At 39.9% G+C, this 21,875-nt stretch overlaps 1 protein-coding gene and 1 long non-coding RNA gene across 13 annotated transcripts in view; one reads left to right on the forward strand and one right to left on the reverse strand.

Annotated features, from left to right (window-relative positions):
• The window catches only part of LOC140726749 (PC3-like endoprotease variant B), a 753,656-nt gene that overhangs the window by 710,211 nt on the left and 21,570 nt on the right, over positions 1 to 21,875 (forward strand). For both annotated transcript variants that reach the window (XM_073043532.1, XM_073043531.1), the window contains exon 17: positions 12,562 to 12,682. In XM_073043532.1, coding sequence (XP_072899633.1) covers positions 12,562 to 12,682 — 121 coding nt within the window. The remainder of the gene's footprint in view (positions 1 to 12,561; positions 12,683 to 21,875) is intronic.
• Positions 1 to 21,875, reverse strand: part of LOC140726751 (uncharacterized) — a 178,135-nt gene that overhangs the window by 90,177 nt on the left and 66,083 nt on the right. For 8 of the 11 annotated variants that reach the window (XR_012098715.1, XR_012098719.1, XR_012098713.1 and 5 more), the window contains 3 exons: positions 12,534 to 12,659; positions 4,352 to 4,438; positions 92 to 847 (listed from right to left, as the gene is read on the reverse strand). This is a non-coding gene — a long non-coding RNA (uncharacterized lncRNA). The remainder of the gene's footprint in view (positions 1 to 91; positions 848 to 4,351; positions 4,439 to 12,533; positions 12,660 to 21,875) is intronic. The other 3 variants (XR_012098718.1, XR_012098714.1, XR_012098717.1) reach the window with 3 other exon arrangements.

Raw genomic sequence — 21,875 nt, forward strand, 5'->3', positions numbered from 1 at the left:
CCATCACGATTATGGTGATAGTAAACCTGTTCTCCAAGATCTGCCACTTTGTGCCCCCACCCTAGTTCCCTCAGGTTGGGAGATGGCTAACCTTATGCTTAAACATGTGTTCAGAGTGCATGGCTTTCCCTGGGACATTGTTTCCGACTGAGGCCCTCAGTTTACCTCCTGGTTCTGGAGGGCCTTCCGTTGATTCACTGGAGCAACCGGGACCTGGAGAAAACCCTGAGGAGCCTTGTATCGATCAGCCCATTCTTCTTGAGTGACCACCTGCCCTAGGCAGAGTTTGCTTTTAACACTCTGCACCACTCTTCTATGGGCATGTCTCTTTTGAGTGTCAGTTTGGTTATCCATCCTCTCTGTTTCACAAGCAGAAACCCGAGGCAGGAGTCCCATCGGCTAAGCAGCTGGTCTATCGATCTCTGGATCTCCACCAAAGACCTTCCTCTGCAGGCTGAGTTTTGCAAACTGGCACCATGCTACATTGGACTGTTCAAAGTCATCTGTCACATCAACACTGTCTGCAGTTGTCACCCGTCTTATCTACCAATCCCACCTTCCGTGTTCTCTGCATAAAGGACCTTCTGTGCTGTCTGAGACTGTCCATGACTCTTTGTATCATTGATGATCAGCCAGTGTACACCGTCTATCAGCTTCTGGACTCCCGCCTGGTTTGTGGTACTATTTGGTGAATTTTGAGGGTTACAGCCCAGAGGAAAGATCATGGGTTCCCTTCCATGACATCCTGGACCAGGACCTGATCAGAAGCTTCCACGTCCACCACCTGAATCAACCTGGGCTTTAAGGTGCCAGCTTCAGAGTAAAATTCACTCTTATAGAACTTGAGCTGGAAAAAAAAAGTAATTTTCTTTTAGTTTGCATTTCTTGACAAATAAATAGAACATGCAACATCATGTAATAGAAAATCACAATAGCAATCAGCTTCTAGATATATAGCCACGACTCCTCGGCCCTCCCCTACTCTCCCAAAGTCAACGATCCCTTTCAGTAGGGCAAGCAAAATGAAGACGGTTGGGTGAGGAGGGATGGTGTTACTTGCAGAGTTAAACATTTGTGTTCTCAACAGCATAAAGCCTGGCAGTGACTTGTCCCTCCAAATATCCATTTGGATACGTAAGAACACTTACATTTCATGGAAGAACAAGCACTATCAATTCACTATTTACACTGAAGAAGAGTACTAACAACGATGAAGAGAAAGGATAAATTAGCAACCCTTTGATAGACCATTTGCTAGTAACTGCACTTTTCAGATGATAAGCTCAAATCCGCAATATTAACTAACACTCCCGATATCCAAGTACTCCTGAACCATCTGTCTATTTCCATCATTATGGCTTCTATTCAATCAAGCAAGTTGTATTTCAAGCCAATCCTTTTGAATAATAACATCAGCATAAAGGAAACCTTCTTTAAAAATGATTTTTCAGCAACATCAAAGGCAACATTATTATTCCCCTGCTGTCTGTGTTCCTATTCACACTTCTTCTTCTGGCCAATTCTGCTGAGTTTTTAATTGACTGTTTATTTTACTGACAAGAGCTGTTTATTCAATGCATCAATTGCATGTGCAAGGGAGGTAAACTCTTTGATATTCATCTCTGCACCTTAAGACCAAATAAAGAATAGACTGAAAAAATTACTATAAATAACCAGATAATTATTATTTAAACCCACTTTTCAGGAGTTTTGTCTAAATGGGTAAGCATTTGTATGCTTGGGATGACAGTGCCTAAAATAGAATAGGAAACCTAGAGAGATAATAACCTGGATGTTTACTTCCTTCCCCAGACTGTGCTTAACAGTACATTCTTAGACTAAAGCCATCATTATCTTTCCTCTAACTCTATAATCTGTTATTATTCTTAGGAAGCTGACCATTAATGCTTCAAGTGATCTCCAGGACATTAACACAGTCTCTGATTGAGAGAACATTACATTCAGTCACTAACAGGACTGAATCAATAAAGAAAACATGGTGTTCTCTCTTTTAAAGAAAAGATCCTATTTCAGTTAAGTCCAGATTTATTGCTATTAAAACTTTAGGGACCAGTCATAAAGAGTGTAAATATTTTCACAAAATTAATATATAACTAAAAATACTTAAATTTCAGGCAGTCATATCTCCCCTATTAGTATTATGTGGTATATTGCATTGAAAAATGCAGAATAAGAACATTAAAAGGCAAACATCTGGGCATCTGGACAACTCCAACCTGGAGTTCAGGGATCCCTTGTATAATGGTACTGGTGCATAACATAAAAAAGGTTGGGAACCCTTATGTAAAGTCAGTGTTTATTTTTGTTTCTGAACCGTCCTTGAGAAAGTTGTGCCTTGAACTGCTGCAGTTTTTCTGGTGAAGCTACAGCCACAGTACTATTACATAGTGATGTCCATGATTTAGACCCGAGGCAAAGAAGGAACAGCAGTATATTTCCAGGTCAGAATGGTGCATGATTTAGAGGGGAAATGCAGCTGCTGGTGTTGTTATGTATATGAGGCCTTTGTAGAGGTCACAGCTTGAGAAATGCTGTCAGACAAACCTAGGATGCAGTTTAGAATATATTTTGCCGATGAGGCATGCATCGCACCAAGCGTGGAGGGAGTGATTCTCTGTGGATGGGATGCTGTTTAAATGAGCTGCTTTGTCTTGGATAGTGTTGAGCTACTTGAAATGTTCTGGTACTGCATTCATTCAGGTAAGTAGAAGATATTCCAGTATTCCTCAGAATTGTATCTTGAAGGTGTGGAAAGGTTTTTGGTCTCAGGAAGTGGGTCCCTCACAGCTGGATGCCCAGCTCTGTGGCCACAGCATTTATGCAACTATTGAGTCCTACCGAAGGGTCTCAGCCCGAAACGTTGACCATACTATTTGCCACAGATGCTGCCTGGCCTGCTGAGTTCCTCCAGCATTTTGTCTGTGTTATTTATTCAGCTGGCCCAGTTTAGATCCTGATCGATGGCAATGCCCAAGACATAGAGTGTGGAGACTCAGTGATGATCATGTGATTCAATATCAGGACTAGGTAGTTAGCCTCCCTCTTATGAGGGAGTTTTTGTTAATGAGTGAGTTGGATTTTAAAATAGCTGGAATTTCACACTACATCTGCGGTACAGAATGAGCTGGTAAAATTATGCTGTGAGGATCCTTCATTTCAAACATTGTAAAGAAGGAGGAATGTTATAAGGATGTTCCCTGGATTTGAGACAAGCCTGCATTCATTGACTATTCCAGAACTGCCCCTTGATGCACAAACGGACAGCTTGCAGGACAATCTCTTTTTAAAAAGCAAAAAGATTTACATTGACATTCTCAAGAGATGATCAACTCAAATGAAGAGTGAAATCAGACTTGGTACTAAAGGTCAATTTTCACTCGCCGGAGAAAATCTTCATTTTTTTTCTTGTTTATTATAAATGCTACATTCTTCACAGTACTCACTTTAAAATTGTCACCATAATTATGTTTGTGCTCCAAAAATAGAAAATGCTCCTTGTCAATAAATAAACAACAGTATATATCCATGATGTGTGATATAGAGGGATAGTTTTCCCTTCTTAGTGCTAGAAATGAAGAGATTTGGCAGTTGCAACACCTAATTGAGTAACCACAGTGCTTTCATTGGATATTGCATAATATGGGCCCAGTGTCTAACTGTAGTGCGGTCATTTACTGCTTTTATCGATGTACTGTATGTGTTTCTCAGATATTGATCATTGGACATCTCCTAGCCACCTCTCTGCATTTGTCATCATAGCTTTAATAATAACAAGCTTCAGAACAATAATGGACCCAAGATGTTGATTGTTGAAAAACTCCCCACAGAGATGCCACTGAAGTTTTCAATGTTTCTTGCTGGAGACATCATCCCTCGTAATTATGTAGTATTTGCCAGTTGCCAAGCCAAAACTGATTTTATCAGATCATGAAATGGGATATTATTGTAGCTTAATAATTATGTAAATTATATGATCATCAGTGAAGAGACGTTCCACATCGTTTATGACAGAGACAAAATAATTATTGAAGTAGCTGAAGATGATTGGGCAAATTATGTTGTTTTGAGGAACTTAAAGTGATGTCCTAAGGCTATGATAACACATATCCAATAACCACGTCCGTGTTCCTTGTATCAGAGAGAGTTAAATTTCCAGAGAGTTTCCACTTCAACCCACTTCTATTTTAATTAATTGGTCCATACCAAAGGGAAGCTACTTCCTATTTTAGGTCAGCAACTCTCCCTTTCTCTTTGATATTCTGCTCCGAGTGTACTTGAGCCCTGTGACAAGGCAAGGAATCGAGTGGTAAAGGTAAATCTTTCTCCTTGCCTGTTAAGCCATTGGCATTTAGGGCAGCAATGAAGATCCTCCATCTCAGGCGGTGTTCACGGCTTCCATCATTGTGTCAGCAGCTTCCTAAGTCATAAATATGGAATCCAAGTTTAACCTTCATTAAGTAATTTCTAAGTCTCATTTGATAACACAGTTGCTTTTTACTTCCATGGCCTCTCTGATTGATGGGCACTGATGACTGAAGAATCATTTGCTGGGCTCTGGCATGGATCGAACTGGAGATTAAGGACCTATGCGGACCCTTCACTTCTACCACTTTTGGAGGACTGTTTTAAACTGATACTCACTATAAACACATGCATTTGTCTACACCCTTAAGGGTGGGATTTATGGTAGTTGGAGGGTGTCGTCACCCCTGCTTACAACCCTTTGCATGCTCCTTGTGGGGATCTTAAATGCACCATTTCTAATGCTTCAAAAGCTGAATTCTGAAAATGCAGTAGATCTGAAAAAGAGGGAAATATTTGAGATGCTGAGCTGACATGCAGCATACGGGAGAGAGGACAATAGAAAATCCAGTTTAATGTTTCAGGTCTTAGATCTTTCAGCAAGACACCCTTCTACATTCTCAGTAAGCCTAAATTGATTTTCCAAAATCATTATCATCCATTGAACAGAGCTACCAAGGAGAAGGTAGTACAAGTTATTCATCATACTATTTGGGAATAGTCTAAAGTCAAGCCTGTCCCTATAAAGCCATCTTCCTACATCAATTATGTACAATTGCAGAATCCTTGCTTTCTGAGAATGTTCTTCACTTTGTTTCAAGCAGCTTTCTATCAATAAATGGGGCAATTATGCACAATCTTATTTTAAAGATTACATCTGAAGTGTTTCATGGTCATTCCAAAATGCTCTATTTCTTACAGTGCTATCATTTACTTTCTATCACATTCTGAAATGCTACATTTCTTATTCTCTAAACATTTATAATCTCCCCAGGATACCTATTACCAGCCCCATTTCATAAAGGAGCAACTCCAATTTAGAAAGCATTTTAATTTTTTTGTACTTTGTCCAGTTCCAATTCTAAAGTCTCATTGAAGGCATATTAGTCAGTGAGGCACTGAAGGATAATTGTAATTAAGGGAGCCTAGTAGGTTTACTTTTTCATCCCTTTTTTATTTAATGTCTTTAGAAAGTGTGGAGAAAATTTAACACCATGCAAAATTCTGATCCATATCTCTTGGCTTGCACTATATTCCATTCAGCATCATCTCTGTGCCTTCTGACTCATGCAAGCACCCAATTAACCAAAGCTTCAAATTAAAATTCTCATCACTATTTTCAAATCCTTTCCTCTGCATCTGTAATCTTCACACATTCTACAAGTCTCTCAGCCTTCTATTTCCAGCCTTCTAAACATTCCCTATTTTAATCATTTCATTATTGCTAGTTGTCCCTTAAGCCACCAAAGTTCCATAGTCTAAAATTACCTAACCAAAATTCCCTACCCCTCTTTCTTACATCTCTCCTTTAAGACAGTACTGAAAAGCTGGCTTTTTAATCATTTACTCACATGCATGGATACCGTTCGGAACAAAAATCACAACCACAGCATACATGGAGTCTAGGTTAACACTATTAATTTTTGACCTGATGTTTGACCTATTTCAAATGACAACGCTTTATGCAAGCATTCTGAAAGGAGCATTGAAATGTAGTGAAAGAAACTTAGAAATGTGCAAATTCACAGAGAAAGATTCTGAATAGCAAAGTATAAAGCAAAAATTCAGTGTAGAATAGAATAGAGGCTCACACTGCTATAAAACTCTTGAATGCACCTTTTATACAATGAAGGTTAACTCCTGATTCCGCATTCTACCTCATCAAGGTCTTTGTATTTTATTTGTCCATCTGCACTGCACTTTTCTCTGCACCTGTAACCATACATTCTGTTGTCTGTTATTAGTTTCCGTTTTTTCACAACATTGAGATAATTATGCTTTGGAATGATCTACGTGGATGGTATGCAAAATAAAGCATTTCATTGTATTTTGGTTCATGTGACAATAACAAATCAATAACCATTGCTTGCTTAAACACAGTAGGAATAGGGAAAGAGAGTTCAAATATCTACCAAACACACATTGTATTCACCTAGAAACTTCTAATTCCAATACAAATTACATGTGAAAAATTGTTCTTTCCATTTATGATAACCATGATAACATAGAACCATAGAAACATAGAAATCTACAGCACATTACAGGCCCTTTAGCCCAGAATATTGTGCCAACCATGTAACCTACTCTAGAAGCTGCCTAGAATTTCCCTACGGTACATCCCTCTATTTTTCTAAGCTCCATGTATCTATCTAAGAGTCTCTCAGAAGACCCTCCACCACCTTTGCTGGCAGTGCATTCCATGCACCTACCAATCTCTGTGTGAAAAACATACCGCTGACATCCCCCTTGTACTTACTGTCAAGCACCATAAAACTATGCCCCCTCATGTTAGCCATTTCATCCCTGGGAAAAAGCCTCTGGCTAACCACATGATCAATGCCTCTCATCATCTTATACACTTCTATCAGGTCACCTCTCATCCTCTGTTAACCTTTGGATAATCTTAATTTGACAGAATGTTGATCAAGAGTCTACACATGATGCACTTTAATTTTAAGGCTAGAGGTAATATCTTCATGGAATATCTTCAAGAAGTGACAAGAAGGTCTCAAAATCATTCTGTGGTCCAGTATGACAGGAAGACCATCTGGCTCGGTTTCTAGCAACTACCAGAATAAAGAATGGAGTTGGTAGTTGGGGAGGGGAGTTTGAGGACCAAGAGAATAATGTCAAATTTCACACTATTTAGTTTGAGAAAGTATCTGCTGAGTGTTGTGCATGCTCAAACCCTTCCAGATGAAGGATCTTGACCTAAAATTTGTCTGTCCATTACCCTCTATAAATGCTGCTTGACCCACATCCTTCAATGTCTTATGTGTTGCTGGAGATTCCAGCATCTGCATTTTCTTGTCTCCATTTAAAAACTGATATTTGGGCTGATGTTACCAAAGCCAGAATGTACATGAAAATTAGGAGATGGCTAGGTATAGATTTTTGGTAATATCAGAATTATTGATGCAATAATGGATAGAAATTTGATTCTCTGACTATAGCTGGATAGAGAAGTAAAAACTGATTGTGATCCACACCAGGTGAATTGCAGAGAAGTGTTAGAAGAAGAAGTAGAAGAAGGTAAAGGATTCTGGGCCACTCAAGAAAAAAAGGTGTAAAAGATGCAATTGTCCTATTCAGAAAGGATTTCACTTGTGACTTAATTTAGTCTTGCTTTGATACCTGGCAGGGCTAGGAACCCGATTTGGAGAGGTTAGGCTTGAGGAGTTTAGCAGAAAGTGTCTTTGAATTGGAAGAGTACAATACATTCACTTTGGAGAAGAAAAGAAGGCTGGAAGTGAAGAGGCAGTTTGCAAGAACAAAAGTGCCAAGTATTTTGGTTTTTTTTTGAGGACATGGATAATTGCAAAAGATTTGAAAGAAGAGGCAAGGATCTGAGGATAGAAAAGCCTTCACAACGGCAGCAAGTCTGTGGTAACAATAAAGAGCTGAGTGCAAAGCAATTTAGTTGAAATAAATAGTGAGATGTGTACTGTATTAGCTGCTGAAGGATTTTCTTCTATATTCAAACCAACTGTTATAAAATACGCACAGACAAGTAGAGATTCATACTGCAATTTAGGAAGAGAAGGAGAGTGCACACAGGGGATGTCAGGCTGCTGCAAGAGAAGAAAAGTCAGGAAGGAACACAAACAAAATGCTGGAGGAACTCAGCAGGCCAGGCAGCATCTATGGTAAAGAGTATAGTCGATGTTCCAAGCCAAGACCCTTCATCAGGACTAGAGAAAAGAAGATGAGGAATCAGAGTTGGAAGGTAGGGGGAAGGGAGGAAGAAAGGCCAGGTAATAGGTAAAATGGGGAGGTGGGGAGAAAGGTGAAGTTAAGAGCTTGGAGTTGATTGGTGAAAAAGATACAGGGCTGAAGAAGGGGAAATCTGATAGGACAGGACAGAAAGCCATGAAAGAAAGAAAAGGGGGAGAACCACCAGTAAGAGGTGATGGGCAGGTGAGGGGATAAGGTAAGAGAGGGAAAATGGAATTGGGAATAGTGAAGGGGGTGCATTAATTGGAAGTTCAACAAATCAACGTCATGCCATCAGATTGCAAGTATATAAGGTGTTGCTCCTCCAACCTGAGTGTGGCTTCATTGCGAAAGTAGAGGAGATCATGGACTGACATGTCAGAATGGGAATGGGAAGTGGAATTAAAATGGTGGCCACTGGGAATTTCTGCCTTTTCTGGCGGATGGAGCATAGGTGTTCAGCAAAGCGGTCTCGCAATCTACATCGGGTCTCACCAATATACAGTGCCAACAAAAAGTATTCAACCACTATGGAAGTTTTCATTTTTATTGTTTTACAACATTGAAGCACAGTGGTTTTAATTTGGCTTTTTTGACACTGAAGAAGACTCTTTTGTGTCAAAGTGAAAACACATCTCTACAAAGTGATCTAAATTAATTACAAATATAAAACATAAAATGATGGATTGCATAGTATTCACCCCTATCAGGTCAGTATTTAGTAGATGCACTTTTGGCAGCAATTACAACCTTGAGGCTGTGTGTATAGGTCTCTATCAGCTTTACACATCTGGACACTGCTATTTTTCCCCATTCTTCTTTACAAAACTGCACAAGCTCTGTCAAATTGCATGGGGATCATGAAAGAACAGCCCTTTTCAAGTTCAGCCACAAAATCTCAGTTGGATTGAGGTCTGGACTCTGACTTGGCCACTCCTTGACATTAACTTTGTTTTTTTAAGCCATTCCTGTGCAGTTTTAGCTTTATGCTTGAGGTCATTGTCTTGCTGGAAAACAAATCTTCTTCCAAGTCGTAGTTCTCTTGCAGACTGCATCAGGTTTTCCTCCAGGATTTCCCTGTACTTTGCTACATTCATTTTACCCTCTACCCTCACAAGCCTTCCAGGGCCTGCTGCAGTGAAGCATCCCCACAGCATGATGCAGCCACCACCATGCTTCACAGTAGGGATGGTGTGTTTTTAATGATGTGAGATGTTTGGTTTAGGCCAAACATACTATTTAGTCTGATGGACAAAAAGCTCAGTTTTGGTTTCATCAGATCATAGGACATTCTTCCAGCTGACTTCAGAGTCTCCCACATGCCTTCTGGCAAACTCTACCCAAGATTTTGTGTGAGTGTCTTTCAACAGTGGCTTTCTCTTTGCCACTCTCCCATAAAACTACAACTGGTGAAACACCCAGGCTTGTTGTAGTATGCACAGTGTCTCCCATCTCAGCCACTGAAACTTGTAACTCCTTTAGGTCTCCTGGTGGCTTCCCTCACAAGTCCCCTTCTTGCATGGTCACTGAGTTTCTGAGGATGATCTGCTCTAGGCAGATTTATAGCTGTGCCATATTCTTTCCATTTCTTGATGATTGACATAAGTGTACTCCAAGGGATATTTAGTGACTTAGAAATTTTCAACAACCTTTTCACAGAGTTGCTTGGAGTGTTCTTTTGACTTCATTGTGTAGTTTTTGCCAGGTAACTGACTCAGCAGCAGTTGGACTTTCCAGATACAGGTGTATTTTTAATATAATCAATTGAAACACCTTGACTGCACATGGTGATCTCCATAAACTAATTATGTGACTTCTCAAAGCAATTGGCTTCACCAGTGATGACTTATTTAACAGTTAAAGTCTGTCCCGAGCTTTATAGGCTCATCAGGCAGGTAGAATGGGATTAATGTAGGATTAGTGTAAATAGATGGATAATTTTCGGCACTGACTTGATGGGCTGAGGGTCTGTTCCATGCTCTATCTCCCTATGACTCCATGGTTCAATGACTCAGATGTGAACCAACTGCATTTTAATATGAATGTCCTACTTCTTGCAATCCCAATGAACCTGTTCTTCAAATTGTGTGGCATGTCTTTAAAAATTATTAACTAGACATAACCCCCTGTTGTGATGTACAGCCATTTAAAGGCATGATTATTGCTGGATGCAATCATGTTAATCACAGAAGTGGTGCCTGCACTGGAAGCAGCAGACATGAATCAACTCTGCCTTGCAACACCCATGTTTATTCCAGGGGTCTGTCAATTCAACATCTTGAATTCGAACTTGAATTTCTGCATTATGTTTCATGTGTGAATGCAAAACTTATTTTTGTGTGTTAGAAATATTGTTCTCAAGCTTCTTAATAGATAAATCATTGTGTTGGATCAATATATTGCTGCTTTTCATGCAAAACATTTCTTGTTGTTGTTCTGCACTTAATGGGATTTGATATTTTTCATCTCTCCCCTTTTACTACAACAACCTTCAAACAATTTTGTTTTCATTTTACTACCAAACTTCTCAACAAATTGTAATTCCTTCAAAAATTCCAATATATCAAAGACTTGAATGTTCTTCCTGTTCTGAGAAGTCTTTTAAACATTATTTTACATTCTAACAATTTTAAAAATGCTTATTATGTACTCTTTCTCCTAAATCTGGTCTCCTTTCTCCATCGCAGATCTTCTCTATTGGATTCAATGGGTATGTTACTTCACAGTATATTTCTCCCATGTTCCAGACACAAGGATGTACACATTTACCCTTCATTGCATTAGCTCTTCAGTTGAACTCATTCATTTCCTCTCAATGTATCTCCCTGCCATTCTTTTCCTGTTAATTCAAACATGAGGTACTTATGCAAGCCTCTCCTTCCAATCCAATTTAGTTTAATAATTCCATTTTGATTTTGCACCATGTTACAATGATAATAATTCTGATTGTATTCTATTAAGATTTGCTTTTTACATTTTCAGCTTTACTTGGAGTCATAGAGTAACTGAGAAGTGCAGCACAGAACCAGACCGTTTCTAGTCCTACTCCCACCAACCTGCACCTGGACTCCATATCCCTACTATCCAAACTTCTCTTAAACGTTGAAATCAAGCTTGCATGCATCACTTGCTCTGGCAGCTCATTCCACACTCATTCAGCCACCTGAAAAAAGCTGTTTCACCTCATGTTCCCCTTAATCTTTTCACCTTTCACACTTAACCCACGACCTCTAGTTGTAGTCCCACTCAACCTCTGTGGTAAAAGCCCGTTTGCATTTATCTTATCTATACCCCTCGTAATATTGTATACCTTTATCAAAACTCCCCTCAATCTTCCATGTTCCAAGCAATAAAGTCCTAACCTATACAAGCTTTCCTTACAACCCAGGACCTCCAGTCCCAGCAAAATCCTTGTAAATTTTCACTGTACTCTTTCAACCTTATTTACATCTTTCCTGTAGGTAGGTGACCAAAACTGCAAAGTATACGCCTAATCAGGCCTTACCAATATCTTATACAACTTCAACATAACATCCCATCTCCTGTGCTCAGTACTTTGATTAATGAAGGCCAAAATGCCAAAAGCTCTCTTCAAAACCCTATCCAGCTGTGACACCACTTTCAATGATTACAGACCTATCTTTCCAGATCCCTTTATTCTATTGCACTCATCAGTACTCTGTGTAAGACCTGGTAGGTCCTACCAAGGTACAACACCTCACACTCGTTTGTAGCAAATTCCATCTGCATTTTCAGCCCATTTTCCAGCCAGTCCAGATGTCACTGCAAGCTTTGATAGCCTTCCTCGCTGTCTACTACACACCCAGTCTTGGTGTTATCCATAAATTTGCTGACCCAGTCACCCACATTCTCATCCAGATCATTGGTACAGATGACAAATGACAATGGATCCAGCACCAGTCCCTGCAGCACTCCGGTAGTCACAGGCCTCCAGTAAAAGAGGCAACCATCTATGACCACTCTCCGTCTTCTCCCACAAAGTCAATGTCTAATCCGATCTACTATCTTATCTTGAATGCCGACCAACTGAACTACCTTGATCAACCTCCCAAGCTGGATCTTGTTAAATGCCTTGCTAAAGACCATGTGGACAACATTCACTGCCTTTCCTTCAATTTTCCTGGTAACTTCTTTGAAGAACTCTGTAAGATTGATTACACACTTGTAACCTGCAGCACTAATTAGCATCCATATTTCCAAAATTGCTACCATGATTTGAACCTTCTTCAGAAAGAAAAAACAAAGTCTGAACTCACCTTTGCTTAAATTATACATTTTTTTCAGATTACTGATCTTTTTGGTTCTGTTGTGAACTGTCACCGAAACGACAAGGACTTGACATCAGGATATATCAACAAGTTTATATTAACCTTGTGGGGAACCTATAAGGATGAAAAACGAAGAAGTGCGTGAATCTCGTGATGTAGATAAGTATTAGAAAGATAATGGATTCAACATTTTTCATATTTCACATGATCGCTCAAAAGTAATAAAGTAGATATGATATACTAACAGAAAAGCAAAAGACAATTACAGATGTTGAAATTCTGAAATATGAATGGAAAATACCAAAAACACTCAGCAGGGGGCCAGGCAGCATCTACAGACAGAGAAATTGAGTTATATTTTGAATTAATGACCTGAAATCAGAGCTGGGAAATGTTGGAAATTGAATATGTTTTAAGTTGTAGACAAGGGGAGGTGGTGGAGAAAATAAAAGGAATATTTATGATAGAATGGAGACCAAGAGAGAGACTCAGTGGTGGAGTGTTGGCTTAGAAGATGATGAAGACTTGTTAACTAGAGCTGAATTAGAAGGAAATTGAATGAGGACAGAGAAGAGAGAAAAGCTTTGCAATTATTGGCAAGTTAAGACTTGTTCAATTTCAAACTTTTCCTAGTTCTGATGAAAGGTTATTCCAAATAAATTCTGTTACTTTCTCAAGCTCCATTCCTAACTCTTCTTTAAGTTCTTTATCCATTTCGGAAGCCAGGTTTTCAATCAACGTCTGTTTTGTGCCTAATGTGAAGCTTCATTTCCTGACCCCTGTACATATTCTATTCCTTTAACCAAATTTTCTGTCTCGAGCACACCTACACTGAAGGTATTACCTTTCCACAAAATGTTTTTGATATGACTTCCTTTCGCTTTCTCCCTAACATTCTTCGCCACATTACTTCACAGAGCCCTTCCCTTTTCCCAGAATTCTGCTCTGCAAAACTGAAATTGTGTTTCACGCATTTTCACCTTCCTTTCCACCACACTCTACGTTCAATATACTTGCCTTTTTACTTCATGTTCAGCATGAGACCACTGGCAGGCACCAGTTAATTATTCCATTCACAAAAGAATCCTCCTCTTGATAATAACCTGTTTCAGGCCTCAGTCATAACTAATAACCATTCCCTTTTTCAAGTACATTCCAATGCAAGTCCATATTTTTCCAAAGTGCAGGTCCTCAAGCCCACTTGCAGGGTTGAATATTGATTTGGTTGATTCAGTTCAGTACACAGTATCTCATTTGTTGTTCACTAGGTGGCCTCCTCTAAATTGGGTTGGAGGTGGTGAGTGAAGAAATAAGTTGCTGACAACCTTATAAAATTTTTCCATCAGGGACCTAAGCATGCTGCCAAATTTTAGTCACCTTTCACTTTAATTCTTTGCCCTGCTCCTAATCTACTACCCCTACCCAAAGTCTTCATCTACGACAATAAGTTAAAGTACAATGCCTTGATAGTGCAGAGTTACCTGAAGTAAATATTGAGTTCAGTACTTTTTGATGAAGAGCTGCTCCCGATTGCTCAGATAATAATTATTCCATCACACCCATTATCACATGCTCAGACCCATCTTTGGTATCTTTATTCAGTCCAGTGCTGTTATTTCTTGTCTTGCGCCCTCATCCCTCTACCATTTGATATCTCTTGCAGTGTTACCCTATGGCAGACCATCCTCATTGTTCTCTATTTCTCTCCTCTTGCATTTGCTTATGTCCTGAAAAATCAATTACTCCTCGGATTTTTTACAATCTATTGGTATGCCTTGGACTTGACATATTACCTAACTTTCTCTCTGCACAGATGCTGTCCGGTGTGAGTATTTCAGGCAAAAAGGGAGCTATTGAGAAGCAATGAATAAAACACATAGAATCGCAGTTGGTGGTTATCAAAGGAATAGAATCAGACTGGATAGATATCTAAGGGAAAATCATGTGTCTAAAATGGGGTTGCTAATAGCTCATTTAATATTGGATGAAGTGACAGAAAAAAATGTACAGAAACTTTCAAAAGTATTAAGAGATTAGAATAATCATCATTGAGGATTTCAACTAATTGCCATTAATTGGTCAGAGGCAGGAATTTTACTGATACCTTGGAGATTTCTCAAAATTGAATTTCATCCACCATCAGCAACTTTTCAGTGGAAGAATGCATTGACAATCTGTGCTCTTGGTGTCTCAATTGGTAGCCCTCTATTGCCACTGTATTGGTAGATTTTGTGTTCAATTCTGACAGCTCTGTGCAGTTATAAGGAACTATTGCATTATAAGAGTCTTTATCACTTGGATGAAACACTAAGCTGAGGTTCCAACTGTTGTCTCTCAAATTGAAGGATAATACCAACTGGCTTTAACTTTGTGAAGAGCAAGGAAATATTTTTGGTTCTTAATCAATATTTATCCATTAGTCAGAATTACTGAAAGTGATTTCTGGTTATTATGATACTACTGCTTAAGAAAGTTGTCTTTGAGTATTTCTTACAATGTTGTTTCAGTTCCTCCAACAATGGAGCACAGGCACATTTCCTGCTGAGTATATATCCACCCCAGACTATGAATGCCTAACCTACCCTGTGCATACAAAGAAGTGTTAAGGGTACTGATGGGATGGAAGGGGTGGATTTACTGACTTCTGGGGGACTGCATTCATCCTGGGGTACTTGGATGTGCCTTTCCCCCCCCCCCCCCACCATCTGCAGCAATCAGGGTCTGGGCTGAGCTGGCATGCTGTGCAAACACACTTATCCACACACTAAGTCACCAGTGGCCTTTCCTCCCCTGCCTGCTTACTCTCCCATCACAGCTTCTGTGATCCTTTCCCACACATTGTTTTTTTTCCTTTCCGACTGACAAACTTTTTGGGTCCTCAGGAACAGAACTCTGTTATAATCTGAAGACTGTATTGTGATTTGTGGGATTATTGAGGTGACGAGCAGCTTGCCAGCCGCATCATGTTTTGGAATTTTTACCAAACAGCTGACCTGTCCTGTTCTCACCTTGTGGTCACCGATTATTTATTGTTATATAGATATATAGGTTGCAACAGCCCCTTCTGTCCCAGCAAGCCCACACCACATAATTACACCCGTGTCACCCAATTAACCCACTGACCCATAAGCCTTTGGAATGTGGGAGGAAACCAGAGCATTGCGGGAAACCCACACGGTCACGGGAAAAATGTACAGACTCCTCACAGACAGCAGCGGAACTGAACCCAGGTCACTGACGCTGTAACAGTGTTCCACTAACTGCTACCTTGCTGCCCGATTAACAGGACTCTGAAAAATCACACTCGTTCATCTTTCGTGTGCACAAGGAGAGTAGTTCAGCCTGTCACTGTTCTGCTCTGAAGTTACAGCCCAAAGTTGCCCATTTTTATCCAGTTATTGATCCAGTTGAAACTTCGAGCACTTCTGAATCCTGTCATTTACATAGTTAAGTATCAATCATATTTCAGTAGTTAGTAACAAATTAAATCTGTGTTAAAGGCCAATAATCCTTGAGAATTAGTAAAAGAACTGCCCAATAGTAAGTGCTGCACGTGAATAGTTTGTTTGCATCTTTATCTCACCTTGGTATGCTTGGTGACCTGGGTTCCCAGGCTTGAGCAGAAAAAGCTGTACAAGTGAGAGTCAGGCTTTCAAAGGCCTGGATGACAGCACTCTCACTATCATCATATCATCCTGACTTTTGCTGCACTGAACTTCCACCACTTCAACAATCTCAGCTCCACAGAAACTTCCGAGCATTGTAAAATCTGTGACATTTCCCAAGCTCCCCAGTATTATTCCTCTCTCTACCAAGTGAACTCTTGCCTTTTACTCTTTGTCCATCTCTTTCACTGACAAAGTTTCAAGGCTGCGATCTTGTCCAGTTTATGAACCATAATTCACTCATTTGCTTCATCCAAGTTTTGAAGCACCATTTAGATGCTACACAGCCACAACAAATGTTGGAGATCTGGTAGGTGAGGAATAGGAAAGAGAATCAGAAACTGTTTCTATTTCCTAAGAAAGTATATCAGTGCTAGCTGATCTGCTGAGTGCTTCCAGCATTTTCTGCTTTCTTTTATTTCAGATTTCCAGCATTTGTTATTTTTTTTTGGCTTCAGACTCGGGCACTGTGTGAACTAACGCTGCTTTAGAGTTCTGTCTCAAGTAAATCAGAATCACAGAGTCGTAGAATTGGAAATCATGGAACCATGCCAACCAGTGGGCATACTTCCATCTTAACCCCATCACCCAGCACTTGACCCATAGCCCTCTACACTAAAGCAGTTCCAGTGCGCATCTAGGCAATTCTTAAAAGCTGTCAGTTACCCAGCTTCAACTACGCTTTCAGGCAAAATAGCCTAATTCTTTAAAAGGCCATGATAAAAATCATTAGCAACAATTTTCAATATGCAGAGATGATGGACAGAATAACTTCCACTTTTATTTACTTGGAAAGTGAGGCGTTTAATTTCAGTTGCTGAGAGAAAAGCCTGGACTGCTTCCATTGGGTAAATTTACAGCAACATTAATGGTGGCCATTCAGAAAGGGGAGCTGCCTGTTTCAATGCCAGCAGTGGTGAGCTGCAAAAATTAACAGCTACAGTAAGTGAATATCAAAAAAAACCTGCAGATGCTAGAAATTTAAAATAGGTACAGAAATTGCTGGAAATACTCAGCAGGTCAGGCCACATCTTTAGGAAGAGAAAGAGTTATTTTGGGTTGTATAACATTGTTATTGCATCTCTTCAGATCCCCCACACTGGACATCCTCCCTCTCTCCTTCAAAGGCCCTCCATTCTCCTGACTACTGCCACTTGGTCCTCTCTTCCTTCTCTGCACCTCCCTTTCCTCTCAGGTTCTGGTATCTCCCCTGTATCTTTGCACTCAGTCACTCAGATTCCAGCCATAAGAAAAATTCCATATCTCTTTGTTGAACAATAGCCATCAAAGACTGCTCTCTTTCTTCACTCACCCCCTTACACCTTGGATGCTTGACCCCGTGCTTTCACCCTCCATTCTCTGACTATCTTCCCTCAGCACGGCCTCATTTTCTAGCTCAGCCTGGTCTGAGAAATACCTTACGATATACCATTCACCTGATACGTTTCAGCAGTTAGTGGTTCATCTGCTAAACGGCCCCCAGAGTTCAGTGACCACCCAAGGCAGAGATTGAAATTAGCACTGCAGCAGAGGCTGTGTGAGTTTAAAGGCAGAAAGCAGAGGCTCTTTAAGTTTCAGGAGAGTTCAAGAGACAGAGGCTCCATGGGTTTAAAGGCAGCACCAGAGACAATCATATGAAATTAGGGACCATGGGAAGCAGAGATCCCAACAGTTTAAAGGCAGCATAGGAGACAAAGATCTGCTAGGTTTTGGGACATTGCATGAGACAGAGCTCCCAGGGTTGAGGAACAGTGATAAACAGAGGCCTTGTAGGCTTGGGGACAAAATGAGAGACAGCAATCTGTGGGATTTAGGGGAAGTGCACACATATCATATGGAAAATACAGAAGTATGTTTCTGAGGTTTACAAGCTGCTTCTGCAGGATATGAAACCCCTTAAGTCGTACAGGTGTCTTACTGCCATTATAGCGGGATTGAGAAATCCCTGCATTTTGTGTCTTGGGTAGCAAAAGAGAGATTGGCTTTACTGATTTATGTTTGTTGAATACTATGTATGGAGTATGCATGTTTTCCTGATGACAGTAGTAAAATTGTCTTTTCTTTATGAAACTCTAGATAGGGTATACTACTGATAGATATTTTAAAGAATAAGCAGTTAAAATAATATTTAACATATGTATGCAAACAGAAGTTTCAGTTTAAAAATAGTTAGACGTCATTGGGGAAGTACAACAGCCGAGCATCAGTATAGAATAAAGAGTGTGCCAACTTAGCTAGGGAAGGCACAGACAGATACGAGACTGATGGGATTAGCATATCTGGGCATTATGGTTGGCATGGATGAGATGAGCTGATAGAGCTTCTTTCAATGCTGTACAAATCTCTGACACTATAATCCTTAATTTGTCTGAAAAAAAAAGCAAAATGCCAGATAACTGAAAAAAAATCAGAATATTTAGGAAATGCTCAGAAATTCAGAGTTCTTTGATAGCATTCCAAGTTGATGGGCTTCCATTAACCAACTCCAATGAAAGGTATTTGAGCTAAAACATTAACTATCTCCTCCCTCCACATATGCTTCCTGACTGGTGCGTATTTGTTATATATTTCAGTTTCATTATTATAGTTGTGTCAGTCTATTTTGTATTATGCACTTTCTCAGCTATTTGTAAGACAACAGCATATCACTACCATTGTTTAGGGACATTTTGTTTCATCTTTCATTCTGAATGTAATCCTGGTGAGACATTGCTCTCAAATAGCTTTTGTACTGATACAGAGAGGAATGATACATGACAAACTGAACATCAACAGATGAGCCAATTTCAGTCTATCAGGTGAAAGGAAACATGTGTGGTAAAAACATTTCCTCAGAGTGAGTACAAGTGCAACATCTGCATTTGTTGGTTCTGCTGTTTCACCAAAAACTGCAGGAAGAATATGTACTTTACTGTGTTGATCCTTCAAAAGAATATTTCTGTTACTTTGAGAGGCAGCAACATGCTTGCAGCAGAGTGAGGCTGAGTTGCTGAATTTACAATCATTCCAGAACCTTAACCCTTGTAGAAATAGGGTCAAGAAAGGCTATGTTGCACTTATTTCTGTAGACATGATTGAGAAACACAACCTGGGCTGAGCATCCAGTGAGACAGGATACGTTATCCCAGAACAACAGAGTTTTTTTTTGAATGCCTGAAGTGCTTGTTGCTTCCAGTGAGAGATTGTCAGTTTCTATCCACAGCCTGAGGCAAACAACAAGATTGCTGCTCTTAAAGAAAAAGGAACATTAATTTACAATTGTTTGTAAGGATTGTACCAAGTAAATCTGAAACTGAGCACAAACGATAGTAGATAGTCGTCTTAACATTTTTCATTTATAAATTTGTTCCATGAAATTTCTTCTCTTGGAGGTTTCTGATGGTTTGCCTTATTTCAAAAGTGCATTTAGATTCAAAGTCAAAGATTCAAAATACATTTATTATCGAAATATGTATAAATTATACAACCTTGAGATTTGTCTGCAAACAGGCAGCCGCAAAGCAAGAAACCCAACAGAACCCAATTTAAAAACAAGAAAGACCAACACCCAATGTGCACAGAAAGAGAAAAAACACACCAGTCATGCAAACAATAGAAGCAACAGCATTCCACACCAAATTGAGTCCATTGACCCGAATCCCAAAAGCAGCCAAAGTAAACCCAAAGGCTCAGTCTCAACTTCATCACATAGCAGAGCAAGCCACCGTGAAGCTTGCAGACACAAAGTGTGTAGCAGCAGGAGCAGACGCACAGCCTCAGCACCGTGGAGAGAGCAGTGAACATTGCGGGAGTGCGAGCAAAATTGACCCGACTCTCACCTCCAGTCCCAGCACCCTGGCTTTCCAATCTATCTGGTCTGACATTTAAATTGTCCAAACAATAGGTCATGCCCCGCCAGACCCAGTGCAGGGCCTAGACCTCATCACCCAGCTTGAAACAGTCTTGACCTCTCCAAATCAGCTTGGCGCTTACAATGATCCACCTGTACACCCGGTTTAGGTGGACAGGCACCAAAACTTCTCCACCGCAACTCCTCTTCAAATCACTCGCTCCAACTCCATCTCCATCTCCGTCTCCAAAACTGCCTTGAGCGCATTGCGTCCTGACTTTACAACGGACCAGCATGGCTCATCCCTTGAGTCAGTTCTGCTTCCACTTGCCTCATCATTGTTTGTGGTGATTGTGGTGAAAGTATATCTGTCTGTCTGTCTGATTGTGGTTGGCATCCATCTGACTCAAAGGACATTGGGGTGATGATCATCATCACAAGCCTGGGTAGAAGGTATGGAGATCCTGAGATGCCCAATCATCAAGATCCCCCTCCCAGTATCACAATAGCTCAACTTACCTCATAAAAAAGTGTTATTAATTACATTAGTTATATTTCTTGCCTTCTGAATTACTAGGAAGCTGTCATAAAACTTCAGTAGCATTATTTTAAACCAGAAGATTATAATTTTCAAAGTTCTTCATATAGAAGATGCCAACACTTTTAAAGGTTATTTTTGCAATAGATATTCAGGCCTCCCATTAAAGGGCACATGTAATTCAAACGTGCCAACAGATTAATTTGGAACCTGGGAACAGTACAGAACAAAGAACATTTCACAAACTTAGATTCACTGAGTTGTAGAGAAATATAGAATGAAAACAGGTTTTTTGACTTATCAAGTCATGAATAAGACAGATCAGCTGGTTGACTTCTGTGTGTACAGGAGTGAGGTAGATCAGCAGTGTTGTGTTGTGTTACAACTCCAGGAATGAAAGAGTTAATGTATGAGATGTGTTTGATAGTTCTGGACTTGTTCCCCAGTTTGGCTGCCTCTTACCTCTTCTCTTCATATCACCTGCCCAATCACCTCCCTCTGGTGCCCCTCCTCCTTCTCTTTCTCCCATGATCCATTGTCCTCTCCTATCAGATTCTTTCATCTTCATCTCTTTACCTTTTCCACCTATCACCTCCGAACTTTGTATTTCATCTCCTCCCCCTTCCCCATCCACAAGGCTTCACCTGTCACCTTTTAACTTCCCCTGCCCCTACACCTTATTCAGGCTCCTTTCTAGTCCTGGGGGCTGTCCAAAATGTTGACTATTTATTCATTTCCCTAGGTAATGACTCACTCAACAAACAAGTTAAGGTACAAATCACCTGATTGGGTCATGGTATTAAATGCACCAATAGTTTAACACATTGTGTTAAGTATGAAATCAAATTTCAAGGCCCATTTATCATTCTGTTAATTCTATGCTATTCTATCCCTCTAAGTCTAAAGTATTGTCCCTCAGCTGTTGTGTCCATAACAATCCATGCAAAAACCAAGATTTTATTTGATGTGATCTAACTAACTTTAACAGAGGTAGCATGGCAAATGTCACCTGATAGCATGTACAGTATACTGCTAGTCATGCTATTTCCTAAACAAGTCAATAATTTGTCTTCAATCTGATAAGCTTCACCTATATCAAACCATCTCATTTCAAATCACTAAATCAAGTGTCTTCTCCAAGTCCATGCAAGTAGTGTCCATGAACTATCTCCTGACTCCTGCTTTAGTTTCCAAAAACAAATTTGCTTTCGAGGCTTGTTTGACTACCAGCTCAGTTAATCAAATTCAGAGTTTATCAATGACAATCTCACAAGTAGGTGGTGTACAGTACTGTTATG

The sequence above is a fragment of the Hemitrygon akajei genome, chromosome 4 (assembly GCF_048418815.1).
Source record: "Hemitrygon akajei chromosome 4, sHemAka1.3, whole genome shotgun sequence".
NCBI lineage: Eukaryota > Metazoa > Chordata > Chondrichthyes > Myliobatiformes > Dasyatidae > Hemitrygon > Hemitrygon akajei.